At 37.3% G+C, this 22,175-nt stretch overlaps 1 protein-coding gene across 1 annotated transcript; it reads left to right on the forward strand.

Annotated features, from left to right (window-relative positions):
• The first annotated feature begins 1,726 nt into the window (after nucleotides 1-1,726).
• LOC127858561 (oviduct-specific glycoprotein-like) lies at nucleotides 1,727-20,980 on the forward strand. Its single transcript, XM_052395776.1, has 16 exons — nucleotides 1,727-1,734; nucleotides 4,285-4,537; nucleotides 4,844-4,968; nucleotides 5,229-5,352; nucleotides 6,713-6,898; nucleotides 7,917-8,036; nucleotides 8,243-8,495; nucleotides 9,005-9,194; nucleotides 9,932-10,184; nucleotides 10,497-10,621; nucleotides 10,884-10,983; nucleotides 12,361-12,549; nucleotides 13,550-13,669; nucleotides 13,873-14,962; nucleotides 15,701-15,893; nucleotides 19,167-20,980. The coding sequence occupies exons 1-14, from the start codon at nucleotides 1,727-1,729 to the stop codon at nucleotides 14,749-14,751; spliced, it is 2,925 nt and encodes a 974-aa protein (XP_052251736.1). The 3' UTR covers nucleotides 14,752-14,962; nucleotides 15,701-15,893; nucleotides 19,167-20,980.
• Nucleotides 20,981-22,175: the final 1,195 nt, after the last annotated feature.

Genomic DNA, 22,175 nt, shown 5'->3' on the forward strand with positions numbered 1-22,175 from the left:
TGCGCATCCGAATTTGATGAAACGTTGTTTTTTTTTCCCAATGTAATTAGAATTTTTTTGATATCGGGTATTTTATTTAAAAACAAAATCAAAGTTGTGTTTTTGCGAACACGATATAGGGTATTTTATGTTTATAAGTAAACTTACTGGGATGAAATGCTGCTGAAACATATCTTTTACCCATTTATGCATAGTGGACTCTCACATCCTTCTTAATTTGATCAATTTATTTCCAAAATAAGGGATGTCTAGCATATTTATTTCTTTATTTAGACTATTTCTTACAGAAATTCCTGTAAGCAAACAGCGCATATACCCATCTGGGTCTACGCTGTTTGCCAATGCCTTTTTTCTAGACGCTAGGCATAAATGGGTTAATAGCGTCCCTTATCCGACACGTATTGCCATATTTAGTGAAACAACGAGAACCACCATCAATTGCATGGAACCACTTGACGGGTAATTAAAACGGTACCTTAAACAAGACAATAAGTATTACAAATATTCGATGTATTTTATGTTACCGAGATAAAAGTCTTTAATAAGAAAGACAACTCACCATCTGACCATTGCGACCCCCAAGGGCAAAGGCCGTCTGTTTTTCGTCATAGCTGCTTTACCCATGTTTTGCCCTTTATTTTCCTTAATCAGCCAAATAGATTTTACGTAATATAATGCTAGTTGGCCCAAATGAATATTATTCTACTATTGCATTGGTCAAAGTGAACATTTTAGGGATGCTGCCTTGCGTTTTGCAACGATGCCAACCAAATGTTGATAGTGAAGGTATCTCATAAAGTAATAATGAATGGGGACAACCGCTCCGCACTCAACTCCCCAACAACTTGTGGTTGTCACTTTATATTAGCCAGAACGTGCACATCTAGCGGCTGTGTTCATACCTGAAAAACTTATTGATATATTTTATTATGTACACTAATATACCACATCAATTAATTATTGCTATTCGTTTTTTCTACCCTCAGTTCCGTGGTGCAAGTAGAATTCGTGTTATATAGATTTACCGGTACATTGACAAACCATATACATAAGGATGCAAGAGACAAGCCTTAAGCAGTATAACTATAACGGTTACTTTTTTAATATAGGTTACCATAAACTTTTTATAATCAAATGTTTTAGTCTTGGAATTTATGATATACATGTAATTCCTTGCGCTCGACCAATTGCCAATAAACGCTGTCACCTGCATACAACAACACGCCGTACGGAGATGACGATAATAAATAAATAGTCACTTAACCCATTTATGCCTAGTGGACTCTCCCATCCTTCTAAATTGGATCAATTTATTTCCAAAATTAGGGATGTCCAGTATTATTTATTTCTATATTTAGAAGATTTCTTACAGAAATTCCTTTAAGCAAACAGCGCAGACCCTGATGAGACGGCGCATCATGCGGCGTCTCATCTGGGTCAACGCTGTTTGCCAAGGCCTTTTTTCTAGACGCTAGGCATAAATGGGTTAATTTCTTGCCCTCGACCGATTGCCAATAAACGCTGTCACCTGCCAACAACACGCCGTACGGAGATGACGATAGTAAATAAATAGTCACTTAACAAGGTACAAGGCATGTCTATTCTGTTCTGTTCTACTTTACAAGGTAATTGTGCAATAAACCAATGCATTTGTTGTTAAAATAAGAGAATATGTGTTGATTTCTTTTACTCGCAAAATTTAGTATATAGATCTGAGGAGATATAAATGAAGAGGTAAGAATTTGAGACTATTAGAATGTATTGAATTCTTTACACTTTGACGACGTGTGTGATATTTCCTAAATCAGAACACAACGACATCAAAGATGCTATTCACACTATAAATGATAGATAAATAACACAATATGCGTTTTATTCTTTATTTCAACACGTAATGGGTAGGTCTATTAGACTAATGTATGGTCGACGATAATCGACAATAATCGATCATTATTAGGCTTCAGACGATATGCTGCAAAAAAATACATATTATTCAGTAAAGATGTGGTTTCACTGTGCAAACTCGACCGACTATTAAGCAATCGGTACCCCAGCAAATTATCATTATTCGACACTTATCCGATGTTTGACGGAAAGAGCCGAGAATGTGCGATTGACTATAAAGCTGACGATTTCGGTCGTCTGGGAATCGTCAAAGAAAGCAAAAATAGGCTACCAATATTTCACCGCGTGCTATTACTTACATAGCTGGACTTCAATTTTCTTCCGAAGAGTATCGTGGTGAGATTTTTCTTTTATAAACATGAGATACATGTGTGACTTGAATGTGTATTGTCACAAGGAAAAATTTGGACCTCTTTAGTTTGGTTAAAGTCAATGCGAATTGTATAGTAAATTGACAGAATTTAAGTGCTAAAAACAGAACTGGCATACATTTTAATCTGATTGTTTGTTCTTAGTTTGTAGGATTAAAAAGAGCATTCTATCAATAAAATCCATGCCGTATGTGTCGAGTATGCATGTCTTATATAATTGCAGAGACGTAGATAACAGAGACGAATTTCTACGTCTCTGATAATAGAAAGTGTTAAAAACAGATTACAAAACAAGTTCCGTTAAGTAAATGACAAGATATCAGTGTATATGTAAAAAATAAAATTTAAACATTTGGACACAAAGAAACTTTCGTAAGTATATACCAGGACATTCTTATATAATTAAGAAGTTGTAAAATTATTTGTATAATGAAAGCTGCATTTAAAGCCACACAACTTATTTGGCATAGTAAATTTAAGTATAAATAAGAAACATATTTTATACATGCCAATTAGAATATATCGGGGGATTTCAAGGTAGAAATCCGTCTTTTTTGCGCTTCAAAACTTAAAAATAATCGCGTTTGTCGAAATGGTAGTATACGTCTAGAAATCCTAATTTCAAATTGCATTTACATGTATTGATTAACGTATATTTCATTTCAAGGTCAAAGGCAAAGTGCGTGGCTTTAAATATATGTGTTAACACTTTATTCAGCGCTTGCGTGAATTTCATTAAAGGAGCATTACTCACAAAGGTAAGGAACTTCCTTTGCGAAAGTATTAAACCGACACCAACATTCAATTGTATAAACAAACATTGGAAATATGTGATATGTATTATTAATTTCTTTATATACTGTAGAGACACGAATAAAAAAGTATACATAAATATGCAATACACTTCATAACAAACGTTTCGTGCGCAGGATAAGCGAATGATAACTGAAAAGAAAAACAAACAAAAAAACAATAAAATATTTGATTTCAGTTTTAAGAAGCGTAAATTTTTTACCTTTATTTTCAAAATAAAAAAATACTCATAATATAATCTTAAAAATTATTTCTCATTTGTTCTTATCCAGAAAGCCGGTGCTCTAATCAGAGAGCTCAAAATGAGGTGGTTATTTGCCCTCGTCGTCCTTGTGACCACAACCTACGCCCAAGGTCAGTAGTGTTTTACACTGTTGTTGATGAACACGCTTATTAGTTGTTAACTTGCGATCAATTCGTGTTTCCAGAGCAGCAAACTTGATCTTCTACGACAAACCAAATAACATTGATTCATTACGCGAACAAAATATCGTTTAATTTGCGTTATTTATGTTAAAAAACGTATGCTTTATTGCAATATTCGAGAAATTTGTTAGGAACGAGTGAAGAATGAATCGCATAACTTTTATAGCCATTGAAGTCAATCACATTAAAAACTGAATCGTTCGGCGAGAAATATGGCCATTTGGTCTGTCCGATAAATTGTTCACCATAGTACAATAACTATCTTCTGTGCGTATTTTAATTTGCATGACTTCATTCGTGTTCACAACGCTTTAAAATATATTTTAAGAGTATTGTTTCTATGCTAGTTTTTAGTTCAATAACGCTCCATCTATTTTTTCTCATATGAGTCGCATTCCGAAAAAAACTTGTAATAATGCATGTGCGTAAAGTGTCGTCCCAGACTAGCCCGTGCAGTCCGCACAGGTTAATCGGGGACGACACTTTCCGCCTTAACTTGATTTTCGGTAAGGAGGGACTTCCTTGAAGCAAAAAATACCATAAAAGCGGAAAGTGTCGTCCTGATTAGTCCGTGCGGACTGCACAGGCTAATCTGGGATGACACTTTACGCACATGCATTAAGCCCAGTTTTCTCAGAACACGACTCAATTGTATAGTGAGTTATCCGTATTACTGTCGTCCTGCTGTACGCGTTCTCAGAACGCAGTTCACACAAGGCTCTGCGTTTGTTTGTGGGAAAACAAACGAAATGAAAAACTTACAATAAAGGTATACCCGGTTCAACGATCTCAAGAAAGTCAACCCTGATCTGAAGACTCTGTTGGCTATTGGAGGCTGGAACGCCGGAAGTAACGTGTTCTCGAACCTCGTTGCGGATCCCACCAAGAGGACTCAGTTCGCCGTGCACTCTGTGTCGTTCTTGAGACAGTGGGGATTCGACGGCCTCGACCTCGACTGGGAATATCCAGCCAACAGGGGAGGCCTGCCCGCGGACAAGGTCAACTTCATCAGCTGGATCAAGGTTTGTGTTGTTTAAATCAAAGCACTGAAAGCACATAAATGTCTTTCTTTATTACGTAAACTATATGAATATATATATAGAAACACATTTTTTTTATTCCATTTAAATTATCCATGAACGTTTGAAACATTGTATACACTTCTTCGTAGCCTAAGTATGCTTCTCAATACAATCTAACGAGTCAGACCTACACATATTAGATACACATGTGCCATAGAACACAGAACTGATGTGCTTAGATTGAAAACATTTCGGAACTTTTCTTATTTTGTTTAGAATATATTAAATGTGCTTACTTGATCACAGGACATTCTTGCCGAGTTCAATGCCGAGGCGGTTCTGTCGGGAAAGCATCGTCTTCTTCTTACCGCCGCGGTCTCCGCCGGAAAGACGACCATCGATTCAGCCTACAACATCCCGGAAATGGCGAGGTGTGCTATAATTGCAATCTTTTGCCTTAGTATGTTGTTTGATAAAATGAGGTCAGCAGTTTGGTATCAAAAGCACATAATGTCTTATTTTCACAGTACGAAGATTTAGTATCTATTCTATGAACATACATACTTGAAAAACATGCAGCTTTGTCTCCAGCTGAAGAAACTATAATGGCAATAAAAACAACAACAGCATAAAAAACACTATGAAAATGTATGTCACTTAAACTACTTGTAACTTTGTTACCATATCGCAGATACCTGGACTTCATCAACCTGATGTCGTATGACTTGCACGGCGGTTGGGAGGCGTTCACGGGCCACAACGCTCCCTTGTACGCCCGGGCGGCCGAGAGCGGCGAGCAGACGCAACTTAACGTGGTATGGGCCAATCATAAGTTTCCATATAGCTATTCAAATGACAATTTTATTTATTTCAATGTGCCATATATGCCCTAGTTGTTTTTATTTGTATGGCATTGTCCGTCCAATTTTTAACCGCCGTGACCCTAATTCACGAAACAATACTTAGACTTAGGTCTATGAAGAAAGACCATTCTTTTTAGTGTTATATTTAAGTGTTGTTTTTTTTAATTTTGAATCGGACTTTGCATTAACCACATTTAATTTAATCATTAATTAAGAACATTTTTTAATGATATAAAACTTAGCGGTAACCTGGGAATTGGGTCTAAGTCAATTGTTTATTGGGTTGGTGAATACGAACTCAGCGAAAGTGATGCTCTTGGTAATAGTGAGGTTATGATAATTAATGTGCGTATGGCGGCAAGCGGCCATGTGGTGTCCGGTTAATAACTTTAATTTGCATTTGCCAATCGTGATGACACTTAGAATGTAGCGAGCTTGCTTGAAGGCGTAGCTCGGGGGCTGCATTTTTGGGGCTAGTGGGATGAAGGTAAAAGGACCTGTTACAACAATTGCACTAAAACTTTATCTTTAGGTAGCTTACGTGCTTAGGCAGTAAGTATATAATATATATTATATAGTATATAATAGCATTTTCTACTAGTCGGGTTTTGTAGAAATGTCACTGTAACTTTTAATAAAATAACGGGTTATTCTTATATAATAGCATAAGTTTTGATGAAAGCATTGCTCTCATATTTGGGGGCTAGAACTAGTTGGGTCAAGTTCAAGGTAACTCTAAATAAAATGTAAAAGGCTTGCGATCAATATATTTAGCTTGATTATATATATTGCGATGTATGTATGGGTTGGAAATACATTTAGGGCCAGTCGGGTCAAGGTCAATGTCACTTTTATTTACAAGAGCAACGGGTGCCACGCTCGGCTGCGGTGCAGTTTTGAATAAATGAAAGCTTGACATAGTTTTTTTAGAAGTCACTGTGACCTTGACCTTTAATCTAGTGATCCAAAATTGGGCGTGGCATGTAGAACTCATCAAGGTGCAGCTACATATGGAGTTTCAAAGTTGTAGGTTGAAGCACTTTGATTTAAGAGCCAATGTTCAAAACCTTGACACAATTTTAAGGTTTTAGCACGACGCGGAAGACGACAGACACGACACGACACGACGAGCTGGCTATGACAATACCTCGGGTTTTCTCCGAAAACAGCCGAGCTAAAAAAAGTGACACCAGTTTCGTTTCCGGACAATAACTTAAATTTTCATATTTGTTATAAATTGAGCTTCCCGCTATGCTTACTGTGATCATGCACAAACGTTTAAACGAAACTTTTTATTTCCATCTTGTTACAGGACTGGGCGGCCCGCTATTGGGTTCAGCAAGGTTGCCCGAAGTCCAAGCTCATCATCGGCCTGCCAACCTACGGGCGCTCCTTCCAGCTTAGCAACCAGGCCTCTAACGGCATGGGAGCCCCCGCCAGCGGCGAAGGTCCGCCCGGATATATCATCAATGTAAACGGCTACCTCGCCTACTACGAGGTGGGTTGGTGATGTGGAATACTGTTAACGTTATTATTTTCTTTCTGTTTTAACGTTTTAAACATCTAATCATCGTCGTACAATATCGCTTTATTTCGTTAGTCATAACTCAGATATTTCATTTTTTTTATCAAGTATACATCAGAAAAATATTGTATGCTCAAACTTTGTAATTTCCTTCTGTCGCAATTTTTTAGAAGTTTTTTTTAATGACCGTCGGCTAGAGATTGGTATTTTTCTCGTTTTCTGAGGGGTGTTAACAACACTTGTGTGTTTCTATCTTCTTTATTTCACTTGATATATCTCATTTGAATATATAGGGCATTTATGTTTATAAATACCAAATAAATAAATCCAGCGAATTAAAAACAGAAAAGCAACCTGTCGTATTAGAGTGCCAAAACCTTAAGGTTTAACCCTGCGATATACCCAGTCAGTGTATTTTAATGTCAAGCCTTGTTAATTAACCCATTTATGCCTAGTGGACTCTTCCATCCTTCTAAATTGGGTCAATTTATTTCAAAAATAAGGGATGTCTAGTATATTTATTTCTACATTTAGAATATTTCTTTCAGAAATTCCTTAAAGCAAACAGCGCCAACCCTGATGAGATGCCGCATCATGCGGCGTCTCATCTGGGTCTACGCTATTTTCCAAGGCTTTTTTCTAAACGTCAGGCATAAATGGGTTAAATGTTTACATGCGACTGAAGCATTGTGGTACCCGTTCATGGTTGTAATAAATGTTTTAGCACCTCATAGAACATGATCGGACGGTTTAAATATACTAAACAGCGAATACATAGACGATTAAGAAAGACCTTTTTAATTGAATGTAACAATAATTGATCGACTATCAAAAAGTCCCAATACCCAGACCTTAATCTCATGTTCATTAAAAAAATGAAATTGCACAAGCGATTATAAACTTGAAAGCTTGCAGAGTAAATTTTCGCTTAATGAAATCCTCTTCTGACGTAAAGTGCAAACTGCAATTAATAACCGTTACAGTGTTTAAGGTGTGCACTATGCTGGAAAATGGCGCAGTGCGTCACTTTCATTCGGAACACCTCGTACCATACGCCGTGCAGGGAAGTGTGTGGGTAGGCTATGATGACACACAGAGCTTCATGATTAAGGTAATAGTCGTACTTTAACCTTTAAAGGTTGGTTTATGAACTGACCATATTGGTAAATGATTATATTATTATTATTATTTTACTAATTATTGCTATAAAATCGTATTATTTGTATTGCATTTAAATAAACGGTTTTCCTCATAAAAGCAAAGCTTTGAATACAATTCATGTGCTTGTTAATACCTAGATTGTTATGTCAAATATAGCTCGAGTACATCCGGGACCAAGGATATGGTGGCGCCATGGTCTGGAATATTGACCTGGACGACTTCGGGAAGAACTGCCGCTCTTCCAGTCGCCAGTATCCGCTGATGTCCCTAATGAAGGAGGTACTTGACGGCAACACTACTCAATCTACCGCGGTTCCAACTACACTGAAACCGACAACAAACGTACCCACGACACAGAAACCCACGACAAATGTGCCCACGACGACAAAACCCACAACCAACGCCCAAGGTCAGTAGGGTTTTACACTGTTGTTGTTGAACACGCTTATTAGTTGTTAACTTGCGATCAATTCGTGTTTCCAGAGCAGCAAACTTGATCTTCTACGACAAACCAAATAACATTGATTCATTACGCGAACAAAATATCGTTTAATTTGCGTTATTTATGTTAAAAAACGTATGCTTTATTGCAATATTCGGAAAAATTGTTAGGAACGAGTGAAGAATGAATCGCAGAACTTTTATAGCCATTGAAGTCAATCACATTAAAAACTGAATCGTTCGGCGAGAAATATGGCCATTTGGTCTGTCCGATAAATTGTTCACCATAGTACAATAACTATCTATTGAGCGTATTTTAATTTGTATGACTTCATTCGTGTTCACAACGCTTTAAAATATATTTTAAGAGTATTGTTTGTATGCTAGTTTTTAGTTCAATAACGCTCCATCTATTCGTAAAAGAGTACATGTATTTCGAAAATCGTTTACATAAGCTTAAGGGACCATAAATAACAACATCAAAAGCGCTGATTGCAGATGACCGGAAGCGCGTGTGTTATTACTCCAACTGGTCCCAGTACCACCCCGGTATCGGAAAGTTTCTGCCGGAAAATATACCCCCGTTCCTGTGCACGCATCTTGTCTACTCGTTCGCCCAGCTCACCAACAACAAGATTGCAACGATTGAGTGGAATGATGAACAACTGTAAGAGACATTTAATTTTCAGATGTGTTTTTTTTTCCCATGTAATTCAAGAAGAAGTTAATAATGATATGGTGCTATTCAAAGATTAATGGCTTGACTTCTAATGAAACGCTTACACAACAATAAATACAGAGCCTTTTAAAACCATACAACAGTTGTATATAAATTGTTTTGTTTTGAAAAAAAAATCAGTAAAAGTAACTGACATATTTTTTACCACGCAAATAGGCTATTTGCTGAGAACTTGCTTACACATCGTCACTCGAAAACCGATTAGACGATTGTACAATGTGAGCGGATATATTTTTTTTTTTGGGGGGGGGGGGGTTGGGGGTAGGAGGTTTTTCTCATATGAGTCGCATTCCGAAAAAAACTTGTCATAATGCATGTGCGTAAAGTGTCGTCCCAGACTAGCCCGTGCAGTCCGCACAGGCTAATCGGGGACGACACTTTCCGCCTTAACTTGATTTTCGGTAAGGAGGGACTTCCTTGAAGCAAAAAATACCATAAAAGCGGAAAGTGTCGTCCCTGATTAGTCCGTGCGGACTGCACAGGCTAATCTGGGATGACGCTTTACGCACATGCATTAAGCCCAGTTTTCTCAGAACACGACTCAATTATATAGTGAGATATCCGTATTACTGTCGTCCTGCTGTACGCGTTCTCAGAACGCAGTTCTCACAAGGCTCTGAGTTTGTTTGTGGGAAAACAAACGAAATGAAAAACTTACATTAAAGGTATACCCGGTTCAACGATCTCAAGAAAGTCAACCCTGATCTTAAGACTCTGTTGGCTATTGGAGGCTGGAACGCCGGAAGTACCGTGTTCTCGAACCTCGTTGCGGATCCCACCAAGAGGACACAGTTCGCCGTGCACGCTGTGTCGTTCTTGAGACAGTGGGGATTCGACGGCCTCGACCTCGACTGGGAATATCCAGCCAACAGGGGAGGCCTGCCCGCGGACAAGGTCAACTTCATCAGCTGGATCAAGGTTTGTGTTGTTTAAATCAAAGCACTGAAAGCACATAAATGTCTTTCTTTATTACGTAAACTATATCAAAAATATATATATATAGAAACACATTTTGTTTATTCCATTTAAATTATCCATGAACGTTTGAAACATTGTATACACTTCTTCGTAGCCTAAGTATGCTATCTCAATACATTCTAACGAGTTAGACCTACACATATTAGATACACATGTGCCATAGAACACAGAACTGTTGTGCTTAGATTGAAAACATTTCGGAACTTTTCTTATTTTGTTTAGTATATATTAAATATGCTTACTTGATCACAGGACATTCTCGCCGAGTTCACTGCCGAGGCGGTTCTGTCGGGAAAGCATCGTCTTCTTCTTACCGCCGCGGTCTCCGCCGGAAAGACGACCATCGATTCAGCCTACAACATCCCGGAAATGGCGAGGTGTGCTTCTAATTGCAATCTTTTGCCTTAGTATGTTGTTTGATAAACATGAGGTCAGCAGTTTGGTATCAAAAGCACATAATTTCTTATTTTCACAGTACGAAGATTTAGTATTTATTCCATGAACATACATACTTGAAAAACATGCAGCTTTGTCTCCAGCTGAAGAAACTATAATGGCAATAAAAACAACAACAACATAAAAAGCACTATGAAAATGTATGTCACTTAAACTACTTGTAACTTTGTTACCATATCGCAGATACCTGGACTTCATCAACCTGATGTCGTATGACTTGCACGGCGGCTGGGAGGCGTTCACGGGCCACAACGCTCCCTTGTACGCCCGGGCGGCCGAGAGCGGCGAGCAGACGCAACTGAACGTGGTATGGGCCAATCAAAAGTTTCCATATAGCTATTCAAATGACAATTGTATTTATTTCAATATGCCATATATGCCCTAGTTGTTTTTATTTGTATGACATTGTCCGTCCAATTTTTAACCGCCGTGACCCTAATTCACGAAACAATACTTAGACTTAGGACTATGAAGAAAGACCATTCTTTTTAGTGTTATATTTAGGTGTTTTTTTGTTTAATTTTAAATCGGACTTTGCATTAACCACATTTAATTTAATCATTAATTAAGAACATTTTGTTAATGATATAAAAATTAGCGGTAACCTGGGAATTGGGTCTAAGTCAATTGTTTATTGTGTTGGTGAATACGAACTCAGCGAAAGTGATGCTCTTGGTAATAGTGAGGTTATGATAATTAATGTGCGTATGGCGGCAAGCGGCCATGTGGTGTCCGGTTAATAACTTTAATTTGCATTTGCCAATCGTGATGACACTTAGAATGTAGAGAGCTTGCTTGAAGGCATAGCTCGGGCTGCTTTTTTGGGCTAGTCGGATGAAGGTAAAAGGACCTGTTACAACAATTGCACTAAAACTTCATCTTTAGGTAGCTTACGTGTTTATGCAGTAAGTATATAATATATATTATATAGTATATAATAGCATTTTCTACTAGTCGGGTATTGTAGAAATGTCACTGTAACTTTTAATAAAATAACGGGTTATTCTTATATAATAGCATTAATTTTGATGAAAGCATTGCTCTCATATTTGGGGTCTAGAACTAGTTGGGTCAAGTTCAAGGTAACTCTAAATAAAATGTAAAAGGATCAATATATTTAGCTTGATTATATATATTGCGATGTATGTATGGGTTGGAAATACATTTAGGGCCAGTCGGGTCAAGGTCAATGTCACTTTTATTAACAAGAGCAACGGGTGCCACGCTCGGCTGCGGTGCAGTTTTGAATAAATGAAAGCTTGACATATTTTTTAGAAGTCACTGTGACCTTGACCTTTGACCTAGTGATCCAAAATTGGGTGTGGCATGTAGAACTCATCAAGGTGCAGCTACATATGGATTAACAAAGTTGTAGGTTGAAGCACTTTGATTTAAGAGCCAATGTTCAAAACCTTGACAAAATTTTAAGGTTTTAGCACGACGCGGAAGACGACAGACACGACACGACACGAAACGACGAGCTGGCTATGACAATACCTCGGGTTTTCTCCGAAAACAGCCGAGCTAAAAAAAAGTGACACACGTTTCGTTTCCGGACAATAACTTAAATTTTCATATTTGTTACAAATTGAGCTTCCCGCTATGCTTACTGTGATCATGCACAAACGTTTAAACGAAACGTTTTCTTTCCATCTTGTTACAAGACTGGGCGGCCCGCTACTGGGTTCAGCAAGGTTGCCCGAAGTCCAAGCTCATTATCGGCCTGCCAACCTACGGGCGCTCCTTCCAGCTTAGCAACCAGGCCTCTTACGGCATGGGAGCCCCCGCCAGCGGCGAAGGTCCGCCCGGATATATCATGAATGAAAACGGCTACCTCGCCTACTACGAGGTGCGTTGGTGATGTGGAATAATGTTAACGTTATTATTTTCTTTCTGTTTTAAGGTTTTAAACATCTAATCAACGTCGTACAATATCGCTTTATTTCGTTAGTCGTAACTCTGATATTTCATTTTTTTTATCAATTATACATCAGAAAAATATTGTATGCTCAAACTTTTTAGAAGTTTTTTTTTTAAATGACCGTCGGCTAGAGATTGGTATTTTTCTCGTTTTCTGAGGGGTGTTAACAACACTTGTGTGTTTCTATCTTCTTTATTTCACTTGATATATCTAATTTGAATATATAGGGCATTTATGTTTATATATACCAAATAAATAAATCCAGCGAATTAAAAACAGAAAAGCAACCTGTCGTATTAGAGTGCCAAAACCTTAAGGTTTAACCCTGCGATATACCCACAGTTAGTGAATTTTAATGTCAAGCCTTGTTAATTAACCCATTTATGCCTAGTGGACTCTTCCATCCTTCTAAATTGGGTCAATTTATTTCAAAAATAAGGGATGTCTAGTATATTTATTTCTACATTTAGAATATTTCTTTCAGAAATTCCTTTAAGCAAACAGCGCAAACCCTGATGAGACGCCACATCATGCGGCGTCTCATCTGGGTCTACGCTATTTGCCAAGGCTTTTTTCTAAACGTCAGGCATAAATGGGTTAAATGTTTACATGCGCCTGAAGCATTGTGGTACCCGTTCATGGTTGTAATAAATGTTGTAGCACCTCATAGAACATGATCGGACGGTTCAAATATACTAAACAGCGAATACATAGACGATTAAGAAAGACCTTTTTAATTGATTGTAACAATAATTGATCGACTATCAAAAAAGTCCCAATACCCAGACCTTAATCTCATGTTCATTAAAAAAATGAAATTGCACAAGCGATTATAAACTTGAAAGCTTGCAGAGTAAATTTTCGCTTAATGAAATCCTCTTCTGACGTAAAGTGCAAACTTCAATTAATAACCGTTACCGTGTTTAAGGTGTGCACTATGCTGGAAAATGGCGCAGTGCGTCACTTTCATTCGGAACACCTCGTACCATACGCCGTGCAGGGAAGTGTGTGGGTAGGCTATGAGGACACACAGAGCTTCATGATCAAGGTAATAGTCGTACTTTAACCTTTAAAGGTTGGTTTATGAACTGACCATGTTGGTAAATGATTATATTATTATTATTTTACTAATTATTGCTATAAAATCGTATTATTTGTATTGCATTTAAATAAACGGTTATCCTCATAAAAGCAAAGCTTTAAATACAATTCATGTGCTTGTTAATACCTAGATTGTTATGTCAAATATAGCTCGAGTACATCCGGGACCAAGGATATGGTGGCGCCATGGTCTGGAATATTGACCTGGACGACTTCGGGAAGAACTGCCGCTCTTCCAGTCGCCAGTATCCGCTGATGTCCCTAATGAAGGAGGTACTTGACGGCAACACTACTCAATCTACCGCGGTTCCAACTACACTGAAACCGACAACAAACGTACCCACAACAAAGGCGCCAACGACGATTAAACCCACGACAAAGGCGCCAACGACGATTAAACCCACAACAAAGGCGCCAAAGACGATTAAACCCACGACAAAGGCGCCAACGACGATTAAACCCACGACAAAGGCGCCAACGACGATTAAACCCACGACAAAGGCGCCAAAGACGATTAAACCCACGACAAAGGCGCCAACGACGATTAAACCCACGACAAAGGCGCCAACGACGATTAAACCCACAACAAAGGCGCCAAAGACGATTAAACCCACGACAAAGGCGCCAACGACGATTAAACCCACAACAAAGGCGCCAAAGACGATTAAACCCACAACAAAGGCGCCAACGACGATTAAACCCACGACAAAGGCGCCAACGACGATTAAACCCACGACAAAGGCGCCAACGACGATTAAACCCACAACAAAGGCGCCAAAGACGATTAAACCCACGACAAAGGCGCCAACGACGATTAAACCCACGACAAAGGCGCCAACGACGATTAAACCCACAACAAAGGCGCCAAAGACGATTAAACCCACGACAAAGGCGCCAACGACGATTAAACCCACGACAAAGGCGCCAACGACGATTAAACCCACAACAAAGGCGCCAAAGACGATTAAACCCACAACAAAGGCGCCAACGACGATTAAACCCACGACAAAGGCGCCAACGACGATTTAACCCACAACAAAGGCGCCAAAGACGATTAAACCCACGACAAAGGCGCCAACGACGATTAAACCCACGACAAAGGCGCCAACGACGATAAAACTCACGACCCAAGTGCCAACGACGATTAAACCCACGACGCTAGTTCCCACGACGCTGAAACCCACGACGCAAGTGCCCACGACACAGAAACCTACAACGCAAGTTCCCACGACGCAGATTGGTAACTAATGACTTTTTCTTACATTTTATACTGTCATTTTACAAGTTGCGAAACGACGACAACACTTGACTAAATGTACATGTACGGTACATCCAGAACAGTATGCTTGTATGCAAGTCGCAGCTTGGCTTAAATTCATGTTTTCGCCGACGTTTTTGGGTGGTACGGGGGCATTCTACGAAATAGGTTTAAGCTGAACAACAGTATTTGTGTATATTCTTAAAATGAATATGCTGTTTTTTTCACACTCGTGTTATTTTGGTGCTTTTTTTAAAGGCAATTGTGCTCGCAAATAAACTTCCATTTATATACAATGAAACGTTTAGTATCTCTAAAAAGTCATCATACTAGTAATTGTTTGAAATAGTACAGTTAGAAACGATCACCTGATTTTAAGAGACAGAATATCATCACGTAAGTAACGCATTGTACAGAAATTTATGTCGCGCACATAGATATTCTTTACCACCAATGTGTAAGTTTCCGGGGACCACGATTTTAACGACAACCATAATTCCGTCATTCGACATATTTCCATCCATTTATACAATTTATACAGCAAAAATCTGATAAAGAGGCAACAGCAATATTCATTTAAATCAGTAGACGAATAGTATATTTTGTATTTCCCCTATAGCTGACAATGCGTATATGAAGCTACGCCCCGAAATGGTGTTCTGAGAATGTTTGGCTGTTATCTAGTGTAATACTACTTCTATTGCGTGTATTCTGTTACAGATACGTCGTCCTTCTGCATAAACAAGATCGACGGTAATTATGCGAACCCGAATGACTGTGCTCAGTACGTCATTTGCACTCATCAGAAAGCCGCCCTGCACTCATGTGCGACTGGCACGCTATGGAAAGACGATCCTGGCCAGTGTGACTGGCCGAACAATGTTGACTGCGGATCCCGACCAAAAAGCGCTCGGTATGCCACCAACCAATGGTACTCTAGGCACCACATACCCTCTCCTGTTAATCCCGCACTATACTACAACGTCATCCTTACTCCTATTTGCGACGTTACCACCGGGCAATTAGTTGCTGCACCACCTTAACCTGTCCCAACTTTTACTCGCCATATAACCTGCTTATTGCACTTTTTTTTTTTAATCGAATAATGTGTCCTTTTCCTGGGGACACACTTTTTACTTTATTGAGTATTTAATCATAGCAAATCGTTGCCTTTACTAGACGACCAGTACGTAAAACTATTAATTCTTCGGAATAGCGTAACTATGCAGTGCCATTAGGGTCTAACGTACGTTAGCGCAATATACCTATAAATAGATGTGACCACAGTCATAATTGTAACGGCCACATGAATATTTACAGGCACCTGTTTACTCACAAAACTATTATACGAGTTGGGATTATTTAACAATATAATAATAGCAATAAAATAAAGGGAAATAACTGTCTAAGGATCACTTTTTATAGTATGTGAAATTTGACGTTCACCCCTAGCTAGATTCAGCCAGCGTCATGCATCAATGATAAATCAATACATAAAAATAAAATAATAAACACACATTCTAATATCAAAACCTGCAAAATAACAATTAAAAGAATTATACATCGTACCTTTTTGTGTCAAAAAATAAAACACACACACACGTAAGCTGTTAATAGATGTAACCTCAGTCTTAAAATGGTAACCGCGGCTACATTTGTATTACCGCGTTTGTAAAATTTACGACAGTTGTCATATATTAAAAACCGCGTTACGACTTTTAAGACCTAAACTTACAAATTAGCGTACACTCTCTGCCCAATAGAATTACGTCGTACAGAAGCAATATCGGTAAATATTTTCTTCGATTACCGGTATATTAGACTATCATAGTTCTTATTAATGTAGCTATAGTGTAACTAACCAGAATAGTTAAAACAGTTTAATTACAATAAGCAATTTTCAAAAAGTGTAGAATTCGAATTAAAAGTATTTGACTTTATAAAATTTAATAAATTGTTTTCGTGTTGTTGTTTTTTTTCAAATAATACATTTTCGTAAAAAGTTATTTTTGTAAAATGAATAATGATTGGTCGATTATCAGCCTACGGGAATATATGTAACAGAAGGTAGAAAAGATACCAAAAGTCATACCTTGTAACCGTAGTCCAAATTTTTGACGCTCTCAAATATTAAGCTACTTTTCTTATGGGTAATATTTGGATCCAAAGAATTTAGCCCATATAAAAAGTATCTCTAAATTCTTTGCGCGTCTTATAAATAAGACTACTTGTAACCGCAGTTGCCAATTGTAAACGCAGTTATATTTATGATTATTACCGCCGTTACAACTTTGTACGACCATAAACACCATTGTAGTGGTTACTTGGTAGAACAAAAGAAGAAACAATTTGATTCTGGTGTTAACAGGTCAAGGTCTATTCGCAGGAGCTTCTACTGGTTTCTGCACAATTTCTTGTAAATGTTTTGGCCATGATCATCTAAAATGGCATGCTAGTTACTCTGAAGGAAAGAAGTGTCACTTTTGATTTTATGATCAACCGATCGAAGTTAAAGGTCACATGGGCCTGTATCTTGAAAATTGTTACAATAAAATATGCTTAGGATCATATAGATGAATCGTTACAAAGAAATACACTTTATGATTTGTTGTCCAGTTTATCAAATAGTAAAGGTCAGTACAACATTACATATTGTGGTGCAAGGATGTGTGTGTGGGTGAAGGTGACGTGGAGGTACATATTTTATTAACACCTCTTGTTATGAACGTAATGATTTGTTTTTAGGAGTTGTTATAATTTAATAAAAGGCACATTCAATTCAGTTCAGCCCGACTGCCGTATCTCTGTTTTATGCATAAGATGTACATAAAGTAACTGGAGTAGTAGTTAATTACATGTACAGACCGTAGTTTGGAGTGTATTGTAGCAATCACAAGTACACATTGTACCGGTAGTTCGAAAGGTATTGCAGCAATTACATGTACTCAGCGTAGTTAAAAAGGTGTAGTAAAAATTAAATTTACACCGAAGTTTGAAAGGTATTGTAGCAATTACGTGTACTCGCCGTAGTTTGAAAGGTGTTGTAGCAATTATGTGTACTCACCGTAGTTTGAAAGGTATCGTAGCAATTACATGTACTCGCCGTAGTTTGAAAGGTGTTGTAGCAATTACGTGTGTTGTAGCAATTACGTGTACTCACCGTAGTTTGAAAGGTATTATAGCAATTACATGTACACACCGTAGTTCGAAAGGTATTGTAGCAATTACATGTACTCACCGTTGTTTGAAAGCTATTGTAGCGATTACGTGTACTCACCGTAGTTCGAAAGGTGTTGTAGCAATTATGTGTTTTCACCGTAGTTTGAAAGGTATTGTAGCAATTACGTGTACTCACCGTAGTTTGAAAGGTATTGTAGCAATAACAAGTACTCACCGCAGATTGAAATATTATTGTAGCAATAACGTGGACACCATAGTGTGCATGTTATTTTAACAATTACATGTACACCGCAGTTTGAACGGTATTGTAGCATTAGCTAAGTTTTACTAGTATTGTGTAATACAGTGAACATACATTATTTGGAAGAAAGATTGTAATAAGTACGTGTACATTAACAACACTCCGTTTATATGTATTTAGCAATTATAGTTAGAATAGTATTGTAGCCAGTACGTGTTTTATGTTACTATAAATGTTTTCGTGTACATGTATATAAAGTAGTTTTGTAGCACTTACGTTGCGGTAAAACAACACAATAATATTTAAGCATACGCAACACATTTATCTGTTCGTTTACAGAAAAGCCACTATCGTAATTGCTGTTAGAGTAAATCCTTTTACTAGGTTGCGTAATGTTTACTTCAGCAATCAAACAATCTGCTATAATAATCACCGGTACATTTAATGTGTCGCGTTCTGAGAATACGGGACTTAATGCATGTGCGTAAAGTGTCGTCCCAGATTAGCCTTTGCAGTCCGCACAGGCTTATCAGAAATGACACTTTCCGCCTAAATTGGATTTTTGCTAAGAAGAGACTTCATTTAAACGAAAAATGTCATAAAAGCGAAAAGTGTCGTCCCTGATTAGCCTGTGCGAACTGCACAGGCTAATCTGGGACGACACATTACGCACTTGCATTATGCCTAGTTTTCTCAAAACACGACTCAAATGATTACGTTTACCTATGTGGACACTGAATCATAACAGCTTCATACGAATTTCAGATGACGACAATCAGGACGACAGCTGTGCTGGAGCTGAGGACGGGTTTTACCCATCACAATCTTGTTGCCCTGAGTGATACCAGTGTCATGGCAACGCGCAATTCCCAACCAGCTACAGGAACTTCAATAATATTAACCGCTACATCTTTTTCAAAAGCACACACACATGCTGTTACACTTTTTGTTACAATATATTATTATATTATATTATTTTTATTGTCAGGGATGCAACGGGTAGCAAATTTCTGTCGGGTTGGTTATCGTTAGTCGAATCGAATATTTTCGGGTCGGGTCGGATATTTATATAAATACAAATGTACATCAGTTTTCGCCTATATGTAACAATTATAAAAAATACTGGCAATACAAAGCATACGATCATTGAGGACGAACGAGTTATTTCCGCTAAGACTTGCAAAAAAGACTATTAATAAATTGCTGCCCACAAGATATACTGTTATTTTTTACATCGTTAAGTGTTAATTGAAAGTGGAAAACTCCATTATACTCTATCAACTCAAAACCTAAGGTCATTCGCCATTTAGTTTGTTTTGACAGGAAATAAGCTCTTGTTTTCCGGTGTTAACTTTATACAAATAAAACATTAAAGAAACATTAATGAAATTAATTAATAACTGTGTTCTATAACTAGATTTTAGTAGAAAACATGCAATACATGTCATTGCAAACAAATATGTCGAATGTTTTGTTACTACGTGTACATAGCTGTCGTTAAAACGCAATTGAAAAATTATTTACGGCAATCCGTTACTGACAAAAAATTTCAAACGATTGTATTTCTTTTAATGTGATTAAACATTTATAAGAATAAGCGTTATGTGGCATGACAATCTTTACAATTAGCAGTAGTTTGAAATACTCGACTCAAACCGGATTTTCCGATGAGAAACCGAAAACGAGTTAATTATAACTGAACGGTCAACGTGGGCATTTTTGTGACCGATTGCATCCCTGTTAATAATGTGTCACACAAACATCCACATTCAAAACTGTATAATTCCATTGACAATCCAGGTTGTAAAAATAAAATCAATTAGAACAACACTAATTTGAAATGTTATAAAACCAGTTTCATCAAAATGACATTTTAGAAGGCTATATCCTTAGATTGGCCAATATTTAGCTATTTAATTTGTGTTTACTTTGACTGAATTGTTATCGTGACATTTTCAGTTCTTCGTATTCTTAGTCAAAAACCGAAGTTGGTCTGAATAAAATCTAAAGTACAGAGCAAGATAATACATTAAAAACGTGTTTACATTTACGTTGATTTTAATGTTGTTTTTTTGTAATGTGCAATTGTCGAAATAAAAGAGTTTGCAATTATATTTTTCAATAACACGCGCCAAATTTTCAATTCAATTTTTTTGTGAATAAATATATGCGTTGCATTTAGAATAATATAAATAATAAAGATACCTAAGAAAAACAACTTATTATGCATTATGATCTTAGTTGAATGTGCTTTTGGTTTTACCGGTACAGTAAAAGTAAAATTAATCCGTTAACTTAATATTTAAATATATATTATTACATCGACATTATACAAGTATATAAAAAACCTTGTTAGAAATTATTCATATATAGTATATACAGTGTTTTCTTTTTCTTTTATTTTTTCCGAATTTGAATTTGAAACATGTGTTGTATGTAAATGTTGGATTACTACTTCTATTGCTATACACACCCTACATGTACGTGTTTATGATTTGCTATGTATGTTGCACGATTTTACATGAATTGTATATGAATGTATTTATTACTATATGGCAAAAATAAAATGTATGCACATTTTTTTTATTCATACGCATATAATTATAACAATTATAATTAAATGGACGTTAAGAAAACTCTGAGTCATGGTTTACGCACACCCCAGACAGTGTTCATCGACACCCCGACATTTGCCGGCCTGTTTACAGTCTTCTGCGCAACTCTGAAGTTCAAGTTTACAAATTACTTCGCCAATACGAATATCATCAGGAATATACAGGCAATTCAACCTGCTAATCTGTTTTCACTTCTTCAGGAGGTATTTTAATGAAGTTTAATATATTTTCTCAAAAACACGACAAACTTTCACTTCTTTGTGGAAACGTCGCTCGCTGCAAATGGATGTCTATGGCTTATTAGACAAACTGTTTCTCACAATCAAAACATGTCAATGTAATTCGTTCGCTCTGCGCCAATACATTACCACAAATACACGCTTTCTTGATAAGCTGAAATTTATACAAATTGTCGCGTATCTTGTAACATGGATTAGGGACATGGCTGATGTTTTTTTAAAGCGGCCTTTTCACGTTTTGGTAAATTGACAAAATAAAAAAAATTGTTTCAGATTCGCAAATTTTCGTTGTAGTTATGATATTTATGAGGAAATAGTAATACTGAACATTTACCATGCTATAAAATATCCTTTATATGCATCTTTCGACGATTTAAGAACCTGAAAATTATAAAGCTTTGGAACACGAAACGATTGAATAATTTGGAGAGTTCTGTTTTCGTCGTTATATTTTGTGATACTACGAGGATTGCTTATATAAAGTATAAAATACACCACTCATCGCATGAGCTTGGATGGCCGAGTGGTCTAAGCGATAGACATTTACTCAGGGGTCATTGGTTCGAGCCCAGCGAGGGTTACTTTCTCTCTTTCTTTAATTTTATTCTTGTTCTTTTTTAATGGAGCTTTTTAGATCCAGTGTTTACAATATCAATATAAAGCACTTAATGACAAACTTAAATGCATGCCACAATCTGTGAAAAGACCGCTTTAATGTTTGCAGGTCGAAATCATCATGTACGGTTGTAATTGACCGGCGATATGCAAAAATAGGTCTTATACCATATGTGACAAGCGTAGCTCCATAACAGCTTGAGCATTTGCATGTGACCACGAAACTTTGCGTGACTTGACAACGGACAGGGTATATCTTGACCAGACTGCGCGATACATAAGGCATCAGATCAATGTTTGCATGA

Source organism: Dreissena polymorpha, chromosome 14, assembly GCF_020536995.1.
Source record: "Dreissena polymorpha isolate Duluth1 chromosome 14, UMN_Dpol_1.0, whole genome shotgun sequence".
Taxonomy (NCBI): domain Eukaryota; kingdom Metazoa; phylum Mollusca; class Bivalvia; order Myida; family Dreissenidae; genus Dreissena; species Dreissena polymorpha.